Source organism: Hipposideros armiger, unplaced genomic scaffold (genome assembly GCF_001890085.2).
Source record: "Hipposideros armiger isolate ML-2016 unplaced genomic scaffold, ASM189008v1 scaffold_146, whole genome shotgun sequence".
NCBI lineage: Eukaryota > Metazoa > Chordata > Mammalia > Chiroptera > Hipposideridae > Hipposideros > Hipposideros armiger.
The window spans coordinates 1,154,045-1,177,692 of NW_017731496.1; the positions used below are offsets into that span (position 1 = coordinate 1,154,045).

General features: G+C 38.4%; 1 protein-coding gene across 1 annotated transcript in view; it reads left to right on the forward strand.

Annotated features, from left to right (window-relative positions):
* The window catches only part of LOC109387049 (WD repeat-containing protein 70-like), a 93,842-nt gene that overhangs the window by 64,512 nt on the left and 5,682 nt on the right, over positions 1 to 23,648 (forward strand). The window contains exons 7-8 of the mRNA XM_019650735.1: positions 4,110 to 4,243; positions 20,715 to 20,868. Coding sequence (XP_019506280.1) covers positions 4,110 to 4,243; positions 20,715 to 20,868 — 288 coding nt within the window. The remainder of the gene's footprint in view (positions 1 to 4,109; positions 4,244 to 20,714; positions 20,869 to 23,648) is intronic.

Below are 23,648 nucleotides of genomic sequence, written 5' to 3' on the forward strand. Positions count from 1 at the left end.
GGCTGAGTGGCTCAGTTGGTTAAGAGCTCGCTCAAGAGTTTGAGCTCTGAGCAACAGCGGTTCGAGTCAGCCCGAGCTGAGCAGGATGGCTCAAAAAAAAAAAAAAAAAAAAAAAAATCTATAGAAATAAACCCAGAAATGACACAAATGATAGAATTAAATATATTTGTTTAAATATTTGTTAAAAAATAATAGGTTTATTATTATTTTAAATGAAGTGAAAAACAAATACTTTAAAACGATTTAGTTTTAATTTCTACTGTGGTATATACTGATACATATTACTCACATAAACAAACACTTTTGGGGGTCCTCAGTTATTTTAAGAGTAAAAGATCTTGAAACCAAAGTATCTGAGAATTGCTGCCTCCAGAAATTACTTCCATCTAATTCTTGATATTATATCAACTTTTTATTAAGTCGGACTTTTAATATTTTTATTCTGAAATCGTGACAGAACTTTAAGAATTTTCATATTTTTATGTACAAGGAAAAGAATTGTAGACTGTTGATACTTAAAAGGAAGTTACCTACCATTAAGTTCAGAGATTTTTTTTTTAAACTGAGAGATAGTTCATGGATTTCACATATGCTTTGTTTAAATATTTCTCTTTGTTCAAATAAAATTTTATCTTTTGAGGAAATATAATTAAAAATAATACTCCAGGTTATTTTACACATCAAAAAGCAATTAGAACTTCTGATTGTACTATTAGGTTAATTCCTTTTTGCAGTCTTTCCTTTGCCCTGCGTGTATTTCAATTTCTTGGTAATATATCAGCTATTAGGAAGGTGACTCTTTTGTCTGGTTTTGTTTTTTTGTCTTTGTTTTTTTTTCCACCTAGTTATTGTAAACATATTTACATACTCACAGAAGTATAGAGAGTACTAAAAGGTATCCCCATATTATTTATCTCTGACCCTTACCAATTATCTCTACAAGGCCGGTCTTGTTTCTCATGTACTTTTCATTTCTAGTAAACCTCTCCTCCCCATCTACCCACCTTGTGGGATTATTTAAAAGCGAATTCCAGACTTCATATGATTTCATATCTAAATATTTCAGTATGGATCTCTAAGAGATGAAGTTGGTCTGTCTCTCTCCTCTTCCTCTCCTTCTTTCTCTCATAATCAGAACATCTTTATACATCTAAATTTTTTTCAATAATTGTTTAATATCGTCTAATCCCATAGTTTTCAAATTTCTTCAATTTCCCCATACTCATTGTTACACTTAGTATGTTCAAATGAGTATCCAGATGATACCTGACTCACTCTTAAGAGAGTCATCGTTGTTTGTTATGTTTTTCAATCTTTCTTTAAGTTTTTCTGCTCTCTCGTTTTCTCCTTGCCATTGAAGAAATGTATCTATTTGGAGAATATACTTACTATGGGCAACTATGTATGCTATGTGATAGTCAACTGAACAGTTCCAAGTGATAATATAGTGTGGTTTGAGTTTACTGATTTTTATGTTTATCACATGAAATAGGAAGTTGTTAGATACTGTTCTCATTTTAAACACACTTTTCCCCTTACATCTTTCTAGATCAGTTTGATTGAACAGCATGTTGACATTGGAAAGCCGGCTTAAAAAAATCAACAGACTATTATTGTTTACAAGTGTTTATCTCTGTATATAGACATTTTCTCAATATTATGGGCCAAAATAACATCAATAACTGTATTGAATTGATCTATGTGAATAAGTATTCTACTAGGCTTATTTACATAGATCCAATTCACAAATAATTTATAGAACCAATGTAAGTGCTATTGGGTTTGTTGGAAAAGTCATGACGCATTTTGTCTATGTTTTTAAAAGGTCATTTATTTATATAGAGAACAAAGATCAATCAATGATATATTGCCCATTTTGTTCGATAATCTTTTGCCATCTTTCAGTGAGCTTCATAATTTCTCGTTCATAGAAGGACCTGTCTTTATTTGCAAAAAACTGAACAAGGTGCTGATTTACAGCTTCTTCTGAATTGAATGTTATACCATGCAAGGAGTTTTGAAGAGAGCAAAACTAGTGGAAATCTGACTGCCCAAAGTCAGGCGAGTGTGGTGGGTGTGGCAACACATCCCATCCAAGATCCAATAATTTTGACAGGTGATCAAACTTGTGTGTGGTCTCGTGTTGTCGCGATGGAACATGACTCCTTTACAATTAACAAGCTCTGGACGTTTCTGGATGATGGATTCGTTCAAACTGTCCAATTGCTGACAGTACACATTCAAATTGATTGTTTGGCTCCTTGGTAGGAGCTCGAAAAACACGACACCTTTGAAATCCTACCACACTGAGAGCATAACCTTCCTCTGATGAATGTCTGCTTTCGATGTCGTTTGAGGCCAATCATCATGTTGGGACCAAGACCATTTGCACACCACATTGTTGTAAACAATCCACTTCTCATCACCAGTTATCAGTCACTTCAAAAAAGGGTGGTTTTCTTCACATTTAATGAGCATATTGCAGATGTTTATGCGCACTGGCAAATTAACTTCTTTGAGTTCATGCGGAACCCAAATATCGAGCTTGCTTATGTATCCCAGCTTCTTCAGGTGGTTGTGAATGCTTGAATGATGGATGTTCAATGTTTCTGCAATCTTTCGTGTCATGTAACGTGGGTTTGACTTGATCAATGCCTTTATTTTGTCATCATCAACCTCGGTGGGCTTCCCTGACCGAGGAGCATCATTGAGCTCAAACTCACCAGCATGGAATTTCGTGAACCAACGTTGGCACTGACGACCTTGTACAGCATTGTCTCCGTAAACTTTATGCAACTTTTCACAAGCTTGACGCGTGTTCTTCCCTTTGTGGAAGTAAAACAGTAAAATATGGCAAAAATGCAGTTTGGTCTTCCATCTTCAACTTGTTGTAAAATCTCCAAAATCAACCAAATCGCTCAATTTTTTTTTTTAGAATGAAGCTAGAACTGTCAGCTGTTCAAATGACATAGCAATACCATAGATGTGAATGACTCTAGTACTTCCAAAAATGAACTAGTGCCATCTGTCGCAAACATGTGTCATGACTTTTCTGACAACCCAATATTATAATGTGGTTAGCCTCTTACAAATTCAGCTTTAAAAATAATTGTTTAAGGTGACTATGCTGAGTTTTTAGCCATATGCGCAAGATAATGATTTCTACTTTGTTCTACTTTTGTTCTATAGATTTCTTTTTTTTTTTTTAAAGATTTTATTGGGGAATTGGGGGAAGGAACAGCATTGGGGAATTGGGGAAGGGGAACAGACAAGATGCTGTCCTTTTGTTCTTCAATGTAGTTCTGGAGGACGTCGCTTCACTAGCATGTGTTGGTCTTGTGATCATTGTGCTCTTCCCGGGTGAGGCAGATCAGCTGCTGGCCATTGGACAGCCACTCACAGCGGCTCACGGACTGCTGGCCGCTCACGCTGGCTACCAGCCACTCACGGTAGCTCATGGCAGCCCACTTCAGCCTCGCTGCAGCCTACGCTGTCACTGGCGACTCACTGCAGCCCAGCTCCAAGTCGAGATGTTTTTTGCCATCTTAGCTGTAGAGGGCGTAGCGTCACTGGCCCATGTGGGATCCGAACTGGTGGCTCTGCTGCTCAGAGCTCGTGCTCCCAAGCCAACTCTTAACCAATGAGCCACTCAGCCTGCCCAAGTTCAATAGATTTCTTAAAGTTCCCATTGGTGTTACTTATTTTGGTAATTTTAGATTCATGTGCTTTTTGTTTAGTGGTAGTTAAACTATCTTGAAAGGTTTCCTCAAAATTGTTCATTGAAAAAGCTGAATTGTTTGTAAGATTCCTACTTATATGCTAAAGAAACTGAGTTGATCATATGAAATAGCAATCGTAACTATTCTGAGTACATGGTAGATAAGTTGGGACAAAACTGGTGATTAGAGAAATTAAAATATTTTTCTTTTTATTATTTCCAAAGAAATAATACTTATAATAACAAAGTAAAATAATATAGAAGGTGCTGTCTGTTCCTACTTTTTAGAAGTAACAACTATAAGATGGGATGTGGGGTTACAGGAGGGAAATGGGTGTTATAATGGACTATAAGTGGCTTTTCTCCAATTAAATTTTTTTTTTTAAACCAGGTTTCTGCTTTGGGTTTGGATCCCTCAGGTGCCCGTTTGGTGACGGGAGGATATGACTATGATGTTAAGTTTTGGGATTTTGCTGGAATGGATGCTTCTTTTAAGGCATTTCGATCCCTTCAACCCTGCGAATGGTATGTATCACTCACTTAATATCTTCATATCTGAAGACAGAGTGCTGTTGTCATTTGAGTTCTGTCTATAATGGTTTTTACCCAGATACAATAAGTTTATATGACTGTATACTACCTTCATTATTTAAATGAAAGTAAAATGTACTTTAAATTTCTCTCCTTTAGTTTCATTAACCTATATTTTAAGACATTTTCTGTTTTTTTTTTGTTTCTTTAAATTTATTTTTATTTAGAAATTGTTACCTTGCTTAGTTTATTTTAAAAACACTCCAATAAATACTGCATAATATTATGCATGTGTATATGACCTATGTTAAGCCAGTACCCAGGTGCTAGCCTGTGCTGCGTTGTACAGGTGTGGTCAGCTAGCATCATATCAGACAGGGCTTTATATGTTGCTACTGAAGCCACCTTTTATTTCTGTTTTTGGCCACATTTGATCTTTTAGCCTATTGGATATCAAAAATGGATTTTTATTGGTCAAATTAGTATCTTGTTAACTTGCATAATGTCTGTTGGAAATGGACTCTTGTTGATGACATTTAAAGACAGTCAAGACAGGTGAGCTAGCTGACGTTGCTTAGTCTTAGTTTCCTGCTCTTGCATGAATGGGACATAAGAATCTAGGTTCACCTTCAACCTGAGCTCTTGGGGATGATGTATTTTGCTAAAGTTAATATCCATCTGTAACCTCTGGATTCTGTCCGCTATGTGGAGAAAGTTTCTGTCTCGGGATTGTTGGTTGTTTGCTTCCAGGGAACCTGTTTGTGGTTGGAGCATCTGAAAGGCTAGAGAGCTGAGATTTTTCTTAAGCCTGCAGAACAGATCTATGAATTGTTATTTATTTATTTATTCATTCATTCATGTTTTTAAAAGGTTTTTATTGGGGAATTGAGGAGGGGAACAGTGTTGGGGAACTGGGGAAGGGGAGCATTGTGTTTTTCCAGGACCCATCAGCACTAAGCCAAGTTGTCATCCCTCAATCTTAGCTGTGGAGGGCACAAGCTCAGCTCCAAGTCCAGTCGCTGCCCTCAACCTTAGTTGCTGGTGAGGGTAGTCCACCATCCCATGAGGGAGTCCAACCGGCAACCTTGCTGCTAAGAGCATGCGCTTTCACCATCTCAGCAGCAGTTCAGCTCAGGGGCAGCTTGCTGGCCCATGTGGGAATCAAACTGGTGACCCTGTTGCTCAGAGCTCATGCTCTTAACCAACTGAGCCACTTGGCCAGCCTGATATGAATTGTTTTTGCTTACTTGCTAATAAATGCTTAAATAATAAATGTCTGTACGAGTATGTGGATCAAATTGGGTCTGAGACCTCAAATTTCTCTAGCAGCTGCAGTTATCTAGCAAAATAACTATTTTGACTAAAGTGGCTCTGGCCGTTTTTCTACAAATCATTGATTTGTAAATTTTGAAGTCATAATTCTTAAACTATCTAGTAAACACTTGTGAATTCCCTAAATAACATTGCAGATCTGTAATCAATTGGAGCCAAAAAAGAAAAAAAAAATTGAAAATGCTTTGTGTCTCCAGTGATGGGTAGATTTAAAATAGCTTTCATGATTTATAATAATAACATGTTATCTTGAAATAGTATGATGACCTTTTAAAAATATACTTCATATATGTTGTTAATCCCATTTCCCCACATAATGGTCTCTTGATTCATACAGGGATTGTGCTTTCCTTCTACTTTTACAAATATAAGCTGACGGGTTCAGGACTATCCAGTCATCTCAGCTCTATCAGAGCTAATAATCAGCTCTGAATAGAAGATGTGTTATGAGTCACAAGCCTGTGCTCTATTATTAAACTATGCAATTTGTAGTAATTGAAAATGCTGAAAAACCCAAGAATAAGCTTTTTTTTCTCTTCCATAATTAAATTGTTGCATCCTATTCGTAATACTCTAATACTACAAACATTATGTGAATGTTACTCTTTTGAATCATGAGACTTGTTCAACTTTGCCATCATTTGCCCCTAATCTCTAAATAATGTGACTCTACTTTTTATGACAATGGTTTTTTTGGACTCAGTGTGTATTTTACATCTATTTATTTATATACTTAGCTGTAATTCACTTTTTTACTGTGAAAAATTTCAAGCATAGAAAAAAGTAGTAGTATAATAGCCATCTACCCTTTACCTGGATGTAACAGTTATAAACATTTTTCTGTATTCGCTTCATCTTATTTTTGTAATTTTTGAAGTATTTAAAGGCAAAGAGACATAACTTTTACTTTGAAATACTTCAGTGTATATCTTTCAAAAATATGGACATCTCCTATATAATCATAGTGCCATTATAACTTCTAATAACATTCTTAAAATTCCTTAATATTTCTAATAACTAGTCCTTATACTTAAATTTCCCCATTTGCTCTCAAAATATATTTTAATGCTGGTTTGTCAAACATGAATTCAATCAAGTAACATACTTCACATTTATTTTGAACATCTCTTACGTATCTTTTAATCTAGAACAGTGTCTCCTTCCTACCGTTTCTTCCCCATGACTTTTTTAGACAGGTCCAGTTGTCCTCTGACAGCTTCTTGCTCCCTGACTTTGTTTCCTTTAGCTGTTTCTTTATCTCCAGGTTTTCCTATAGAAGATCCAAAGGCTTGATTATCACTCATATTTTATCATATCAGGTGGCATGGATTGTCTCATCGTTGCCACTACCTAGTGACTGGCAATTAAGGTTGATTTCTGGATTAAATTGGTGACATCTGATTCCTCCATGGTAAAGTTAGTATTATGTATTTGAGATAGGTAAGAACTTTGTGGGGAGATACTTTGGTGCAATGTAAATATCCAGATTCACCTTATCTTTTCACTTAATAAGTTTAGTATCCATTGGTTATTGGGACCTAAATCAATTATCTCAATAAGTGTTGCAAGTTGGTAATTTTCTAATTCTGTTATTTCATCGATATTGTTTTCTAGCTTTCTTCAACCTTTCTCATCAATATTATTTGGTAACCCTGAAATACAGCTTCTACTGGAGAGGCAGGGATAAATGCTTAGTTATTTAATATTAATTACTCATTTTCAGCTTAAGGGTTAGTGGTGATAAATGAGTTGTTGCTGTTATTGGTGGTGATTTTTTTTTCTTTTTCTTTTTTGAGTGTCAGTATTTGTGACTTTAAATTTTTCATGTGTTTCAGTCAATTGCAGTCATTATTCTTTTTGATGTTTAAATTATTGCAAATTTGGCCAGTGGGAGTCCCTGATTGCTATGTAGTTTTGACGTGACCACGTTAGTCTTTAAAAGCTTACTTATTTTCTGGCTTGACATGATGTAGACTTCTTTTCTAAGTCCTGGAACCAGCGTGTCCCCAAAAGAAACTTGTTTTTTAAAAGTGAGTGGTATTTATTTGTTTATTTTTATTTATTTATTTATTTTTCATTTTATTTTATTATTTATTTATTTATTTATTATTAGCTTCATGTGTACAGAACAATACAATAGTTATCTTTTTCACTCCTCACAAAGTAACAACCCCCTTCCCCCATCCTCTGCCCTCCCATCCCTGATGTCATACTTATCTATTACAATCCCATATTTAAAGATGAAATCTGGATAGATATTACATATGCTCACTGGTGCTGGGGTATCATTGCTTCTTGACCTTTTCAGTGAAAAGAGGTGAACAATATAGGTACATAGGTGTGCATGTATTTGTGTTTAAATGACAAGATCATATTGATATTTACATTTCAAAATTTTGTAAACTTTTAATTTCAGAATATTTTTTAATTTACAGAAAATCTGCAAAGACAGTTCAGAATTCTGGTATACCCCTAACCCAGTTTCTCCTATTGTTAATATCTTATATTACTATGGTACATTTGTGATTATTAAACCAATGTTGGTACATTACTATTAACTAGACTACAAACTTTATTTAGATTACACTGATTTTTTTTGTTGTTTTGTTTTTACTAATATCCTTTTAAGATACCACATTACATTTAGTCTTCATGCCTGTTTAGTCTCTTCTGGTTTATAGTTTCTCAGTCCTTTCCTGTTTCTCATAACCTTGACAGTTTTGAGGTTCACTGGTCAGGTATTTTGTAGGCTGTCCCTCGATTTGTTTTTTTATGTTTGTCTCACGATTGGACTGGGGCTGTGGGTTTTTGGGCTGAATATGACAGAGGTGCAGTGCTCTTCTTATCACATATCATGGCTATATACTATCATGTTTTTAAGATTACTCCACTATAAAGTTACTTTTTCCTATTTCCATATGTGAATTCTTTGGAAGCTAGGTAATTAATGCTGCTCACACTTGGGAGAGTGGAGAAATTAAGCTCTACCTTCTGGACCAAGTGCTATTTACATGAACTACTTGGAATTCCTCTGTAAGGAAGAATTGTCTCTTTTTCCCATTTATTTAATCATTTTTTCTACCAGTATTGACTACTATTTATTTCATACCTTTGGTTGTAAGCCAATACTATATTAATTATTTTGTGGCTCAGTTTGTTTCAGCTGTGGCCGTTGGGAGCTATTTCAGTTTGGGTCTTATGGCCCTTTCTTTGACATGCCTCTTTTTTTTTTTTTTTTAGTCATTCTTTCATTCTTTACTTTTTGGTACGATAAAATCCTTCAGACTCATCTTGTGTTTTCTCCTGCCCCAGTCCTAGGATCGGTCATATTTCCTAGGACAATGGTGTCAGGAAACAGTAACTAGGTTCTTGATGTGCTTGTTGCTCTTGGGGGATCAGTGCTTCTAGGCCTTTCTCAGCCAGCAGATCTAGGAAGTAGATGCATGTATCCTAACCTGTGTGTACACTGTATCTATAACTGTTTATGTATCTTTCTGCCTCTATATTAAGCTAAACAGGGTGTTCACGGTCATGTCTCTGACTCTAATCCAGTACATGTCGGTTCATTCTAGCCTTCCCTCTTATTCTTCCTTGGAAATTTTCAACTTTCCAACAGTGAGACACCTGCTCCCACCACCCATCCATACATGTATTTGTTTAACACCACTATACATGTAAAACAGTTTCAGAATTGTAAATCTGTTCCAATTTAAATTTAATATTACAGAATGTTTACTTAATGTCTTGCTTTTTTTTTTTTTTAAGATTTTTATTGGGGAATTGGAACAGCACTGGGGAATTGGAGGAAGGGGAACAGACAAGTTGCTGTCCTTTTGTTCTTCAGTCTAGTTGTGGAGGACGTTGCTTCACTGGCCCAAGTTGGCACCATCATTGCGCTCTTCCCGGGCGAGGCAGATCAGTCGCCGGCTTCTGGACGGCCGCTAACTGCGGCTGCTGGCCGCTCACGCTGGCTGCTGGCTACACACGGCAGCCCATGGCAACCCACTGCCACAGGGGCTGCAGCCTACGCCGTCGCCGGCGACCCACGGCAGCCCAGCTCCAGGTTGAGCTGTTGTTCAGCATCTTAGCTGTGGAGGGCAGTGTCACTGGCCCTCATATGTGGGATCCGAACCGGGGCCCTCTGGCGTCCCAAGCCAGCTCTTAACCACCGCGTCACTTGGCCGGCTCAATGTCTTTCATTTTATACTCAAATTCAAAGATAGTTGAGAAAGGAATTACTGGACAAGACAAGGAGTTGGCAAAATTTTTCTATAAAGGGTCTGATAGTAAGTATTTTAAGGCTTATAGGCCAAAATGATGTTTAAGAATTTACCTGTCTGTGCGTGTCTATATTATATAATATTAAATTAAATTTACATTAAATTTTTAAATAAAGAAAAAGGTGCAATACAGGTATTTGTATTCTTTTCATTCAATTTCATTTTCTTTATTTTGTTAGCTCATTATTCCAGCTTTTGATTCCGACATCCAACATATTAATCATCAATCCTTGTTTTTTGCCAATTGCAAATTTGATAAATATGCAGTAAGTTCTCATTCAGTTGATAACTGTTCATTGTGGCAGAGTCAGACTTTGATCTTCCATCAGAAGCTTTTCTTTATTTTGACACTGATCTATTTTTATTGTTGTTATTATTATTATTTATTATTATTTGTTTCAGGTGTACAAAACAATGCAATAGTTATTCTTTTCACCCCTCACAAAGTGAAAACCTCCCTCCCCCATCCACTACCCCTCCACTCCTGATATCATACATATCTATTACAATTCCATTGACTCCATTCCTACACTCTACTTCACATTTTGTGACTATATATGTATTAAATTATAGTTGACATATAATATTATTCGACGGCAGCTTCAGATGTACAGTGTGGTGGTCAGGCCTTTACACTGTCTATGAAGTGGTCTCCCTAACAAGACATGAGACCATCTGGCCCCCTAAGAAATATTTACCACATTATTGATTATACTCCCCAAACTGTCTTTTCTATCCCTGAGGCCATATTGTAGTTACCAATTTATGTTGTCTCGTCTCTTCCCCTTCTCCCTCATCCCCGCCCCCGTTCCATCTAGCAATCATCAGTTTTTCTTCTGTTGATACTGATCTATTAAACCTTTTAAATTAAGTCATTCACCTATATGAGAATCCATGCAAAACTATAACTCAGCTAAATTCTCCCATAACTTTTTTGTCACCCATCTACATTTTTCCTTATCATGTGCCAAGAAAACTTGAGGGAATTTGTTCACTGTCTGAAAGATATAAAAGCACAGGATGTTGTTTTCAGACCATCTTCTCACCTGTCATAGCAGATGTCAGAATTTGGCTGATATCCAAGAGGCAGCACTGTGGTGAGTAAGTGGGTGTCAAAGAGGCATTCATATATAAAGGACCCATAGTAGCCATTCAGGGGGGAGGTAGAAGTCCTAAGTGTAGGAATGAGACTGCCGTAAGATATTCTGGATTTGGGGTACCGCTGATGAATTTCTCCAAAGGGCTCTGGTGCCATAATGTTCTTGGCCTTGGTCGCTCTCCAGGGACACCTTAAAAAGATTGACGTTAAATGCTTTCTTGATTTATCATATAAAAATCAGATTTTAAAAAGTGCTTTTCTTTCGTTGTTGCTCAACTTTTTTATGCATTTTCCATTTTTGGTATTTTGAAGTCTGTTTAACAATTTGTTTTGGACTTTTGCCCAGTCTCAGTATTAGATTTGTTATTAGGATCTCTAGTTTCTAAGGGCTTCCGTTGTCCCATTTAGTGAAAATCAGCACCACATTTTCTCTGAGGCAACCTGCTAGTCATCTGTTTTCTCTCTGTTTTCTCACAGGTTCTCAATAATTATATATGTAGGTTTAGGAATCAGAATCCTTGGAATCACAAACCCTTCCTTCAGATATATCTTCTATACAAAAAAAATGTCGATGGAGTAAAATTTTTCATAAAATATCAAGAATTTTTGGATTAGGGTCTTTAAAACATTTTAATCAAGTATATATAACATATTCTCATACAGAAATTAAAACATTATGGATAAAGCTAAATTTCTTCCTTGATCATCTTTATTTTAATGTCTTTCCTAGGTGTTGTTATTCTTTTCATTATGGTGTACATTCACTGAGTTTTTTCTGTGCATTTATCAGTCATATGTACCTATCAAAAATAGGTATATACGATATTTGTTTTCATAAATGGTACCAGATGGTTGTTATTCCATAATTTGTTTTTTTTCCACTTCACAATATTGCTTAGAGATTTTTAATCTCACTACATGTGTAATATATTCTAAGTGCTGCATAGCATACCATGTGTAACTTACCATAGTTCAGTGGTTTTGAAACTTCAGAAGGCATCAGAACCATCTGAAAATGCTTGCTGTATCTCATCTTCAACGTTTCCAATTCTTTGGATCTGGTGTGGCCCAAGAACTTGCATTTCTAACAAGTTCCCAGGTGCTGGTGGTGTACCTGGCCTGAGGACACTCTTTGAGAACCACTGCACTTATTAGCTGTTCTCTCATTGATGGATTTTGGGATTGTGGCCACTTTTTCACTATTACAAATAAATGATGGGATGATTATATTTATACCTCATTGGGCATATGTGTAAATTGAGTGTCTCTCAAGAACAGGTAGCAAGAAGTGAAATGCCTTTCATGCACATTTAAAAATTTTGACTTTGTCAAATAGCCCTGTTTCGAATGTCAGTTTTGTAAAATGTCATGTGGGTTTATCACTGGGAGACAAGGAGGCAACATAACTATGTGCTTTGCTGTCTGTGCATGAATGAATAACACATTCACAGTGACCAATCAGTGACAGACTGGAAGAAGTGGTATGATTGGTTATTAATCAGGATGCACACCTGCTATTTATAGAGTGATTTTTGGACTGAAGAGTTGCAGCAAAGTTCGTACTTTCTGCAATTACTCACAGTTAATATACTGAAGTAACTAAAATTTGAACCATATTGCTGGGGCCTGGTATTATTTATATAACTGAAATCCATACATATCAGAACCATACACAAAAGGATTTCCTGTATTTGACATGAGAAAAAAAGAAGAAAATCAATTGGACATATAGAATGAAACAATTTCTTTATTGTGGAAAATAGATTATATCCCTCTACTCTGATCTTTTGGTCTGCTGACAGATCAACAAGTTAATGATTACTTTGGAGATAATATATTGTTACATACCTGGAAGAAACAGACAATTTCATCAAATACTATAAGAAGATGGCATGCAAATCCGAAACAACATTTTCTCTGTTACTGCCTTTCATTTCCAAGAATGAAGTGGTTATATTTGACATAGTGCTTGAGTTTTTTGAGTGGGTACAGAAAATCAGAAAAGATACAAGAATATTTCTCTTGAGTACTAATTAAGAACACATGATAGGCCAGCTGAGTGGTGCATTGGTTAGGAGCTGGCTTGGGATGCCAGCCCTGAGCAGGTGGGCCACTGGTTTGGATCCCACATGAGGGCCAGTGATGCTGCGCCCTCTACAGCTAAGATGGTGAACAACAGCTCAACCTGGAGCTGGGCTGCTGTGAGTCGCTGGCAACTGCGTAGGCTGCAGTGGGGCTGGCCGGCAACAGGTGTGAGCTTTCGTGAGCTGCCGTGAGCCACCATGAGTGGCCGTCCAGTGGCCGGCGAGCGACTGACTGCCTCACCCGAGAAGAGTGCAATGACAATACCAACAGGGGCCAGTGAAGCAACGTCCTCTACAACTAGACTGAAGAACAAAGGACAGCAACTTATCTGTCCCACTTCCCTGATTCCCCAACACTGTTTCCCTACCCCAATTCCCCAATAAAATCTTTAAAAAATCAAACAAAAAAAACCATGCTAAACTTATACTAACTTAACTTGTAATGAATTTAAGTGTTCAGTGTATTCAATTCAGATGTATTCATTACAATTAGCTACCAAGATTTTATGCCCCTCAAATAACCTCAAGGAGGCCTTGGAAATAAAGAAGTAAGAAGAATAGCAGCTACTTATTTCACATACTGTGCTGCATGCCTTCATGTGTACTCTTTTTAATCCTTACCCGATCCTGTATCATTTCTCCTGGTTTTTCAGTGGAGGAAGCCAGGACTCAGCACAGTTGTGCAGCTAGTGCATGAACTCTGTCTCAGGAGCACCTCTGCTGAGTGCTGTCATCGAGTCCTGTCTACTCATTTCCAAGACGTGGGGAGACGGTGGCTAGTGACGCTGAAAGACGTGCTCCTCATCACGCAGCTAGTCAGCCGCAGAGCGAGGCCTTGGGTCCCCAGCCTTTTCGCTCACATTCCGGTGCACTTTTCACTACATCAGGACACCTTGGCTCGTGAGCCCCAAGTGACAGCCCCAGACAGCTGTGTTTATCTGTCTTGCATGTCTCAGCTTGTTTTGCTAGCGGAGCAAAAACTACTTAAAAGGATCCTCAATCTTCACCTTCCCACTCCCCTCCACTTACACTCATTTACTCCCCCTTGCCCCGTGAATAACTTCACAGAAAGAACTGTGCAATGTCACTAAGCCTTTCTCTGGTGTCAGAGTTCCTCCCTGAGAGAACATTCACTTCCTCATGACTCCAGTTTACTGTCAGGGTTGGCTTTCCCTCTCTTCTCTTTGATCGGAATCTTAGTTGTTTAGGCAGGAATTTGAGGAGCAGATGTTATACCCCTTGAACAAGCCCTTTAATTCTCTCTAGTACTGCGTCTAATAACTCTTAATCCTGTCCTTTTAACTCTGTGGCTAGCAGAATTAAGAGCGGAGTGGGACACGGACGATGAGCGGGATGCTGAGTATTTCATGTTCGTGCTGGCAGCGAGCAGGGGAGGAACAATGAGACGGAGGGAAAACATTCGTTCTCCTATAAAGCACAAAAGCAAGGTGAACGGCAGTGCGGGCTCGCTGAGATGTGTGTTTCCCTCCAAATGTAAATAGAGCAGTTTGGTAGCGCAAATAGCCAGAGAAATGGAGACACTGACTGTTTTTACTACCTAGTCTTACTGTTTTTTAGATTTTCCTTCCCCTTTGGAAATAAAAATGATTCACCAGAAAAAAACCAACGTGGTTGATTATAGTACTTGATCTTTCATGGTTGGTGAAGAAAATTAAGACTTCCCCCAAATGGTAGTACTGTAAATGAAGATACATAGCCTGGGAACTAACTGGTTCATTCTGTTCTTACTATGTAAGACTTTGGTGTAGCAGTCTGAGCTGTCTAATCATCAAAGATCTGATCTATTTATATGTATAAAAAATATTGGACTCAACAGCCTTTAATTTTCTCAGTTCCTACTTAATCACTTGAAATTTGGTTTATCAGTCAGGGTCTGATTAGGAGAGAGAAGTCACACAGACATTTGAACAGGGAAAGTTTATTATAAAGAATTATTAACTGTAACATGGGGTTGGAATAATGAGAGATTGGTTAGTTAAAACTAAAGAGAACTCTAAAGAGTATAGGAATAGCAGATAGAAGCAGCCACGCCCCTAAGGCAGAGACAGAGCATTCAAGGAAGAGGCCTCCAGGACTGAGATACAGACCTTATGTGAGAGGATAAGGCTGTTGCTCCGTGAATGATAAAGTAGTTGCTGTGGTGCTGTGATGGCAGAATTTGCCAGAAACCTGTCTCACCGGGTCACTCTGCTGCAAAACCACCTGAGGAAGGTGCTGGGGGAAGCTGCTGGTGCTGCCAGCTGTGGACTGCTGTGCACGTCAGGAGCCTCCTGGAGAAGCCGTGTGCAGTGCAGGAGCCCACCAAGAGGAGCCACTAGCCCAGGAGGAAAAGCCCTCCCCCCGCAGTGTCTCTCCAGCGCCTCTACCTACAGCACTTACCAACATGCCTACTGGCAAAGGAAAAAACTTGAAGGGCCCCAATCCAGGTTGCAGAGCAGGCCATGAAGGGTGAATTTGGAGATGAGAGGCAATACATGGACAACTGACACATTTGATCAAACATGGAATTTTTTTTTTTTTTAAGCTGAGCCATCCTGCCACCTGTTGGCAGCTCAGCAGCAGCTTGGCTTAGGCTGGGAATCAAACCGGCGACCCTGTTGCTCAGCACTCGCACTCTTGAGCGAGCTCTTAACCAACTGAGCCACTTGGCCGGCCCCCAAATATGTCATTTTATGTCTTATTATTGGTGCCTTCTTATGGGCTTACATTTATATTTGGGACCCTGGTCAGAAATCTGCGGGGGATCTCATTCCTTCCCAGTGTTTCAGGAAGGATGCCATGAGGTCAGGGAGACGTTTCTTTTTTAGCAAGCAAGGGCCCAGGCAGTAGCCCCACCTTTGCTTTTCTGGGCTCCTTTTTCTCGCTAGTTTGGGAGCTTCAGTTCCTCATCTACCTTAATGCTTTGACCTTGGGCATTGTGGCGAAAGTCCTCACGCTGTCACACATTCTGACCAAGAGCCCACTCAGATCTTGGCTGGAATTCTCTGCCATTAGCACCAGTACTGTGAATCAGTACATTAGGAATGGCTTTTGAAAAACAAGTGTTTCAATAACTATCAGGTAGGATTTCAGCATTTTAGGAGGAATGGTCAGTGTGAATGTTGAGCAGCAGTTTCTAGTCCATGGTGGCTGTGCAGATAAGCAGTTTCATTGGTAAGTGTCTGATTTGGTTTTGCTAACCCTCTGGGAAGAATACTTCTACTGAGACCTAGCCAGACACACGTGAATTTTAATTTTTTGTATACTGTTTCTAGAAGACAAAATTAACATGAATTAATAGCTTTTTCCCCCCTGAAAAACCCATTTATCCCTCAGCCTTGAAATTATAGACTTAGAAAGTAAATTGGACTACATAGCCTAAATTTTGTTAAAGTTGTCTTATCACTGGAGTTTTATTTTATTTTATTTTGAAATTGGCCTGTTAGGATAAATCAAGGAATTTAATTGTTTTTTTTTGCGAACAGAGTTACATTTATAAAGGGAGCTATGAAGACAGCTTAAAAAAGATTTTATTTTTATTTTTTACAGAAATTTTATGTTTGGGACTTTAATTATTAAGTTAGTTTTCCACAAGAATTCTATTTAAGTTGTATAAGTTCTTTCCATTGACATTTATTTGGGGATTTTTTTTTTTTTAAGAGCATGGTACCTGTGATAGCATTCCTTTAGGGTTGCTCTGCGGTGATACTTTACCGTGCCATCTGTGAAGAATGTTATAGACAATTTTTTAGCATGGTGAATACAATTTTTTTACCTGAGGTGTTTACTTCAATAGTCATTTCTAAATTTATGACTGAAAGTGACATTTAGGGACTGCACAGTGATTTTTTTAGTACTGGTAGTTTTATTGTCCAAATGCACTATAAAGATTTCATTAGATTTTGTTTTGTTTTGTTTTGTTTTAAAAGAACATTTTACTTAGTATTTCTCTTTTCATCTATTTTATGAGGCAATAAGAATCTTCTGTTGCGCCAGAGTGGAAACTGTTTTATATTGTTTATTTCATATTGTTAATGGCTGCACTGTTCAGTACACTAGCCAACTACCATGTGTGGCTATTTAAATTTAATAAAATTAAAAATTAAGTTCCTTAGTTGCAGAAGCCATATTTCAAATGCTTAATCGTTACATGTGGCTAGTGGCTACTGTAATGGGCAGCACAGATCTAGAACAGTTCCATCATCGCAGAAAATTCTGTTGGACAGCGCTGGGCTTACAGTGTGTAGGATGGTGACAGACTCATATATTGCAGTTGTTGTGATAGCTTTCCTCCTCTTTGGGGTAGATTTTTAAAAAAAATTTTTTATTGGGGAATTGGGGGGAGTTGGGGGATGGGAACAGTGCTGGGGAATTGGGGGAAGGGGAACAGACAAGTTGCTGTCCTTTTGTTCTTCAGTCTAGTTGTGGAGGACGTTGCTTCACTGGCCCAAGTTGGCACCATCATTGCGCTCTTCCCGGGCGAGGCAGATCAGTCGCCGGCTTCTGGACAGCTGCTCACAGTGGCTTGAGGGCCACTCACGCTGGCTGCTGGCTACACACGGTAGCCCATGGCAACCCACTGCAGCAGGGGCTGAAGCCTACACCGTCGCCGGCGACTCACGGCAGCCCAGCTCCAGGTTGAGCTGTTGTTCAGCATCTTAGCTGTGGAGGGCAGTGTCACTGGCCCTCATATGTGGAATCCTAACCGGGCATCCCAAGCCAGTTCGTAACCATCGCGCCACTTGGCCGGCCCTGGGGTAGATTTTTTTTCATTTTGCAACTCCAGTCATAATTTTTCAGGCTCTGGGAGAATTTTATAATTTACTCTTTCTGGTTATAATATGTATTTTATTTTGCCCTAACGATTATAGTATATATATTTTTTTCAAATTATACACATTCCTACCACATGGAGGTGACTATTACTAACATCGTGGTATTTGTCCTAGCTTTTTATACTCACATATATAAATATTTTACAAAATTAGTACTACTCTGTGTGTATTGATTTATAACCTCCTTTTTAATGTTTACACATGTCACAGCCAGATACAGGTGGACTTTTTCTCAAATTTATGTCCACTTGGCAAATATTGATAGAGTACCTCCTATGTGCCAGGTATTGTTTCACGTTTTGAGCATAGAACACTACATAACTCTAGTCTTGTCCTCAGAGAACTTTCATTCTAGTGAGGGAAGACCAGCTACAAACAAAACACATATAATAACAGATGGTGATAAGTGCTGTGGAGATATAACAAACAGGATGAGTTACACAGCTTTATTCTTAGGCAAGTTTAAGAACCTGCCCCCTCTCTTTATATAATTTAAAAAATTAAATTTATTGGGTAACATTAGTTAATATAAATTTCAGGTGTACGACGTTCTAATATACTTGCCTACTCTTATGTGTGCTCATCACCAGAAGAGTCTCCTTCCATCACCTTGTGTTTGACACCCTGTACCCTCTTCACCCTCCCCCACCCCCCTTCCCTTCTGGGACTGCCATTCCGTTGCCTGTATCTATAAGTTGTTTTTGTTTGTTTTGTTTGTTCATTTGTTGCTTTTGTTATTGTTTTTTTAAATTCATTTTTGTTAGTATTAATTTTGGGAGGACAGTTCACTGTAGGCCTCTGCTCCACCTTCATTAGTAGCAACAGTTAGGTCGACTTTGGAGAGCTGCTCTTGGTCCCATGCATAACTTTCGTCCTTTCTACAACTGCTATTTCATTTATAAGTCAGTTGCATTAGTGGTGGGGTGGATGATAAAAGCTTGGTCAACTGAATTGCTTGGTTGTTCATTACCTCTTTTGAGGTTGATACTTTCTGTGGTTAAGGTAATGCAAAGAGCTTCATACCTGGTGTCCATTTTCACATGTCGATCTACATGCATCTTCCCAACATATCCTTGGTCTCAATTGCTTGTTTTTTTCTAGGACTTATCTCTCATTTCCCTGAGACCATGTTTCTTATCAATGTACTTGTTACTTTTTGCTCATCTGATTCAATTAGCATAATGATATGAAGATTATGGACCAGATTGAATTTCTTTGGATTGTCCAGATGGTCCAGGTTCCTTGGGACTATGTTTGACAAAGGGCCAGAAAGTTAACACAGCCCTGGTTCAAGCATGTGAGTGTATGCTGCTGTTGGTTGCATGTGAAAGTCAACTGCTTTTGGTCCTCCTCTCTGATAGAATTAGAAAACCATGCTTTCCCAGGTCAGTGACTGCATGCCACTGACCTGACAGAGAACAATAACCCTATCTATATATGCTGCCAAAGATGACCTCTGTCTTCTGCACTATGGTCTTGAATTGTTGATGAATCATCCTCAGCCTTTCATTGTCTTCATAGTATTGATTGCCCCTAGAAATAGCTATCCAATTCCATAGTTCTTTTAATTACCACTTTTCTTGTAGTAGTAATGAAATGCCTGAAATATTGCACCAGCCAGTGCCTTCCCTTTCTCTGACAAAATTTTAGAAATTGCCATTGCACTGTTGCAGTGTACCAGAGACTACACACCATCATGAGTGGTTCTTCATTGCTAGCTAGTCAGTGACTGATACTGCTTCAAAATCTCCTTTGGGATTCAACTTCATAGGACCACTTTTGATACCAACTTTCTCAGGTCAGGTTCTTCAAAAACATACTTTGAAACTTCAGAATTCGCATACAGGAGGTTTGTTGAGAAGTGCTTCTGGGATCAATCCCTGTGAGAGAAGGTGTAAGGGAAACAGCATTAGGAAGATGGAGAAATTGAATTGTCATGTAATTGCAAGAGCAACCTCAACTGATCATACAAGGTTTGCTGAAGCTGGAATAACCCTTCCAAGACATCCCACATTGAAGGAGAGGGCTGAGCTGCTTTGCTGCATGTCAAGCAGTCATTGAATGTGGCCTGCTTTGGAATGGTCACATAAACTTGGATGAGGGAGTTCTCTGGAGCTTAGGGAAGTTCTGGAGGGTTTAGTTGTTAACCATCAGCAGGCCAAATCCTGGGAGCTGGGGTAATGAGTACTTCAGTGCTGAAGGGGTAGATCTGGGTGGCACACCACAACATTCACTACAGCCACAATGGCAAGATCAGTTTTAGTGGAGTTGGGAGGGTGGAATGGATACTGTGGTGCCGGAGAGATAATGCAGGAGATGAAGACTTGTTCAAATAGTGAGCCTGTCAAGAGGAAGAGAGAGAAGATACTCAGTAGCAGTTCCTGCAAAGACTGGAAAGGATGGGATAAAAAATGTAGGTAGTAGATTTGCCTTGTGCAGGAAGTGGTTCATTTCCAATATTTATAATCAAAGAGAAGAAGAGAGTTCAGATACAGATAAGTTTATAACATTAATGGAAGAGAGTTGAGGCAGTTCTTATTTGGTTCTTCTGGGAAAGAGCTGGAAGAATCAACAACTGGAAGGAGAGTTGGTTGGATTGAAGATTTGAAGTGAGTGGAGAAGATTTTTTATACATTGCTGTTAATAGAGTAGGAGGAGAGCACCAACAGGATAGCCACTGGTGTTGAGGGCCCATTTGAGGTTGATGTTCCTGATTTTGTAGAATTATGAATTTGTGCAGTTGTGCGACTTTTTCTCTGGTGGCACTTAATGTAGTTAAAGTATAAACATTATGCTCGGTGTCTTACCAGACTATTTTCTTTTTCTTTTGCATAGCCATCAGATCAAGTCATTACAGTACAGTAACACAGGAGACATGATTCTTGTTGTATCTGGAAGCTCTCAAGCCAAAGTGATTGACAGAGATGGTTTTGAAGTAATGGAATGTATAAAAGGAGACCAGTACATTGTAGACATGGCCAACACCAAGGTAAGCGTTAAACAGAATGTTTAATGAATTTAATTAATTCAGCACATTTATTAACAACTTGTTTGAGTTGCCACAATTCATCCCCAAAATTAGTGTCTTGTTTTAGACAATCTGTTATTTCTCACAATTCTGTGGATTTACCGAGAAATTCTTCTGCTTCATATCGTGTCAGCTGGGTCACTTGAATGGTTATAAGGTCCAAAATGGCCTCACTCAGATGGTTTACACTTGGTGCTCTACCCCACGGCATCTCTTTTTCTCTCCCTCCTCTCTGCTCTTCACTCCCCCTTCCTCCCTCTCCCCTCCACCCACTCCACCTGTCAGTTTGGAATTTCTCATGGTGTGGTAGACCTAGTGGGGTCTGACTTCTTGCTTGATGTCTTGGTTTCACAAAGGATGAACATGGAAACTCTAGATGTCTTAAGGTCTGGCTTCAAGTCTTATGTAACATCACAGGGACAGCTCAAATGTAGAGAGAGGGGAGATAGACTACCATTTGATGAGTGAGTGGCAAGATCACATTTAAATATCACGCGGGATGGGAGACATGGATGCAGCCATCTTTGGAAACGTATCTACTACAAGCCTATGTGGTAGGCTTTAGGACAAGAAGGGAAGAGGGTCCTCATCAACTTTTTTTATAATAAGATTTTGAGTGGGATAATGATATTTTAAAATTATTGTATAAGTATATTAAATATCAATTAACTGTAGCCACAATAATGTTATAAAACTTAATGGCTTATTTATAGTTGCTAACGTATCTGTGGGTTGGCTGCGCTTGTCTGGGTTTGGCTCCAAGCTGCAGATAGAGTCTAGATCTGTTCTATATGTCTGTTCCTCCTTGCACCAGTGGACTACGTGAAGGCATGTTTTTCTCATAGTGAGGACAGAAACACAAGAAGGAAACCCCAACTCTGGAAGCACGTTTCAAGCCTTTGCTCATATCATATCCATGAACATTCCATTGGCCAAAAACAAGTCACATGATCATGAGTAACATCAGTACAGTTGAGAAATATTTCCAGCCTCTGTTGAGAAGATCTATAGTATCACATGTCAAAGGTTTTGGATACAGGGAAGGTTGATGGATTGATAACAATAATGCAGTCTACCACAGATCTATAAAAGTGTCAATGGATATGGTTGATGCAGAATTTTGAGCCTTCATTTTAATTCTGAGTTTTACTCTTTCTTCCCCCCTTCCTGTTTAGTACCTTCTCTACATGCTAATTAATCCCCATGGTTTGTGCCTATATCAAAATCTTGTATGAGATTTGATTGTCCAAGAAAATATAGTTTATTCTCATTATTCATGGTTTCGATAATTGCAGAGTCACCTACTTTCTTTTCTTTCTTTTTTTTTTTTTTTTAGCTGAGCCATCCTGCCACCTGTTGGCAGCTCAGCAGCTGCTCAGCTCGGGCCGGGACTTGAACCGCTGTTGCTCAGAACTCGCACTCTTGAGCGAGCTCTTAACCAACTGAGCCACTCGGCCGACCCCAGAGTCACCTACTTTCTAAAATTATTTTTGACCCCAAAATCAATACTCAGGGCGTTTTCATGGTCATTTGCAGACATGTACTTGCACTCAGCAACAAAAAAGAGTTGGAACAAGGTGATGCCCTGTCTGCCTTCTTGTTTCAGCTCTCGTACTGTAGTCAAGTGTCCTTTTTGTGGCCTGTTTACTGCTATGTTTTTCTTATTTTTGTGCTTTTTGTTGGTGATTTTGCTGTTTAAAATGGGCCCTACGTGCAGTACTGAAGTGCTGTTGTCCTGTTTAGTGTTTGTAAGTGCAAGAAGTCTGTGATGTGCCTTATGGAGAAAATGCATGTGTTAGATAAGCTTCGTTCAGGAATGAGTTATAGTGCTGTGTTGGCTTTGAGTTCCATGTTAATGAACTTATATCTATTAACAAGGTGTCCTGAAACACGAACATACATAAAACAAAGGTATGTATTGATTGGTTGATGAAAATATGACTAGAAGCTTTTGGGAACCTAACCCTGTATTTGATAATTTAATGTTTGCAGGACCTTATACACCATAACTACTGTGAGTCATGGGAATTGACTGGAATCTATTTGAGGTGCTCTAGTTGACCTATTGGAATAAAGTTTGTTTCAGACTACCCTCTGTTGAACATTATTGAAGTGCCTCTCAACCCTAATGAGGATTGCAACCTGATGCCTTTTGTTTATTTACTAATTGTTTGTTGCGTGTCCAGTAGGTGTTAGATGATTGAAACAGAATTCAAATATAATTTAAACATAAAATTATATACAATTATACTATAATGATGGCTTGAATAGTGTTTTTTTCTCCCCATGTATTCTACCAGAGTTTCTCATTCCCCTCCCCTTAAAATCATCCCTAGGGAGTTTACCAGATGTTGTTTTGAGGGTGATGGTGGTAAGGAAATAAAGCAGATGGGTCCCCAGATCACTCTCTATCTTAGTCTCAAATAGTTCTGTTTTCATTCATTTTATTTTACGCTGCTGGGAATCCAAACTTAATTTAAACAACTGGTCTGTGGAAATGAAAGCTTAAAAACTCCTATTTAATTTATTCTTGGTTTTTTGTGTTTTTTTTTGGTTTGTGCTTACCAGAGACAATTTTTCTTAAAAAGTGTGAGTAAGATAAGTTTTTGCCAGCCTGCAAGCTCTTTAATGATTTCAGTCACTCAAGGCTACTTACATTATAAAAACACTAAGACTTTGTTGATTTAGGTTTTAGCCAAGAAAATTTAAGAAAGAAAAGAATCTGATTGGTTTTGTGTCAG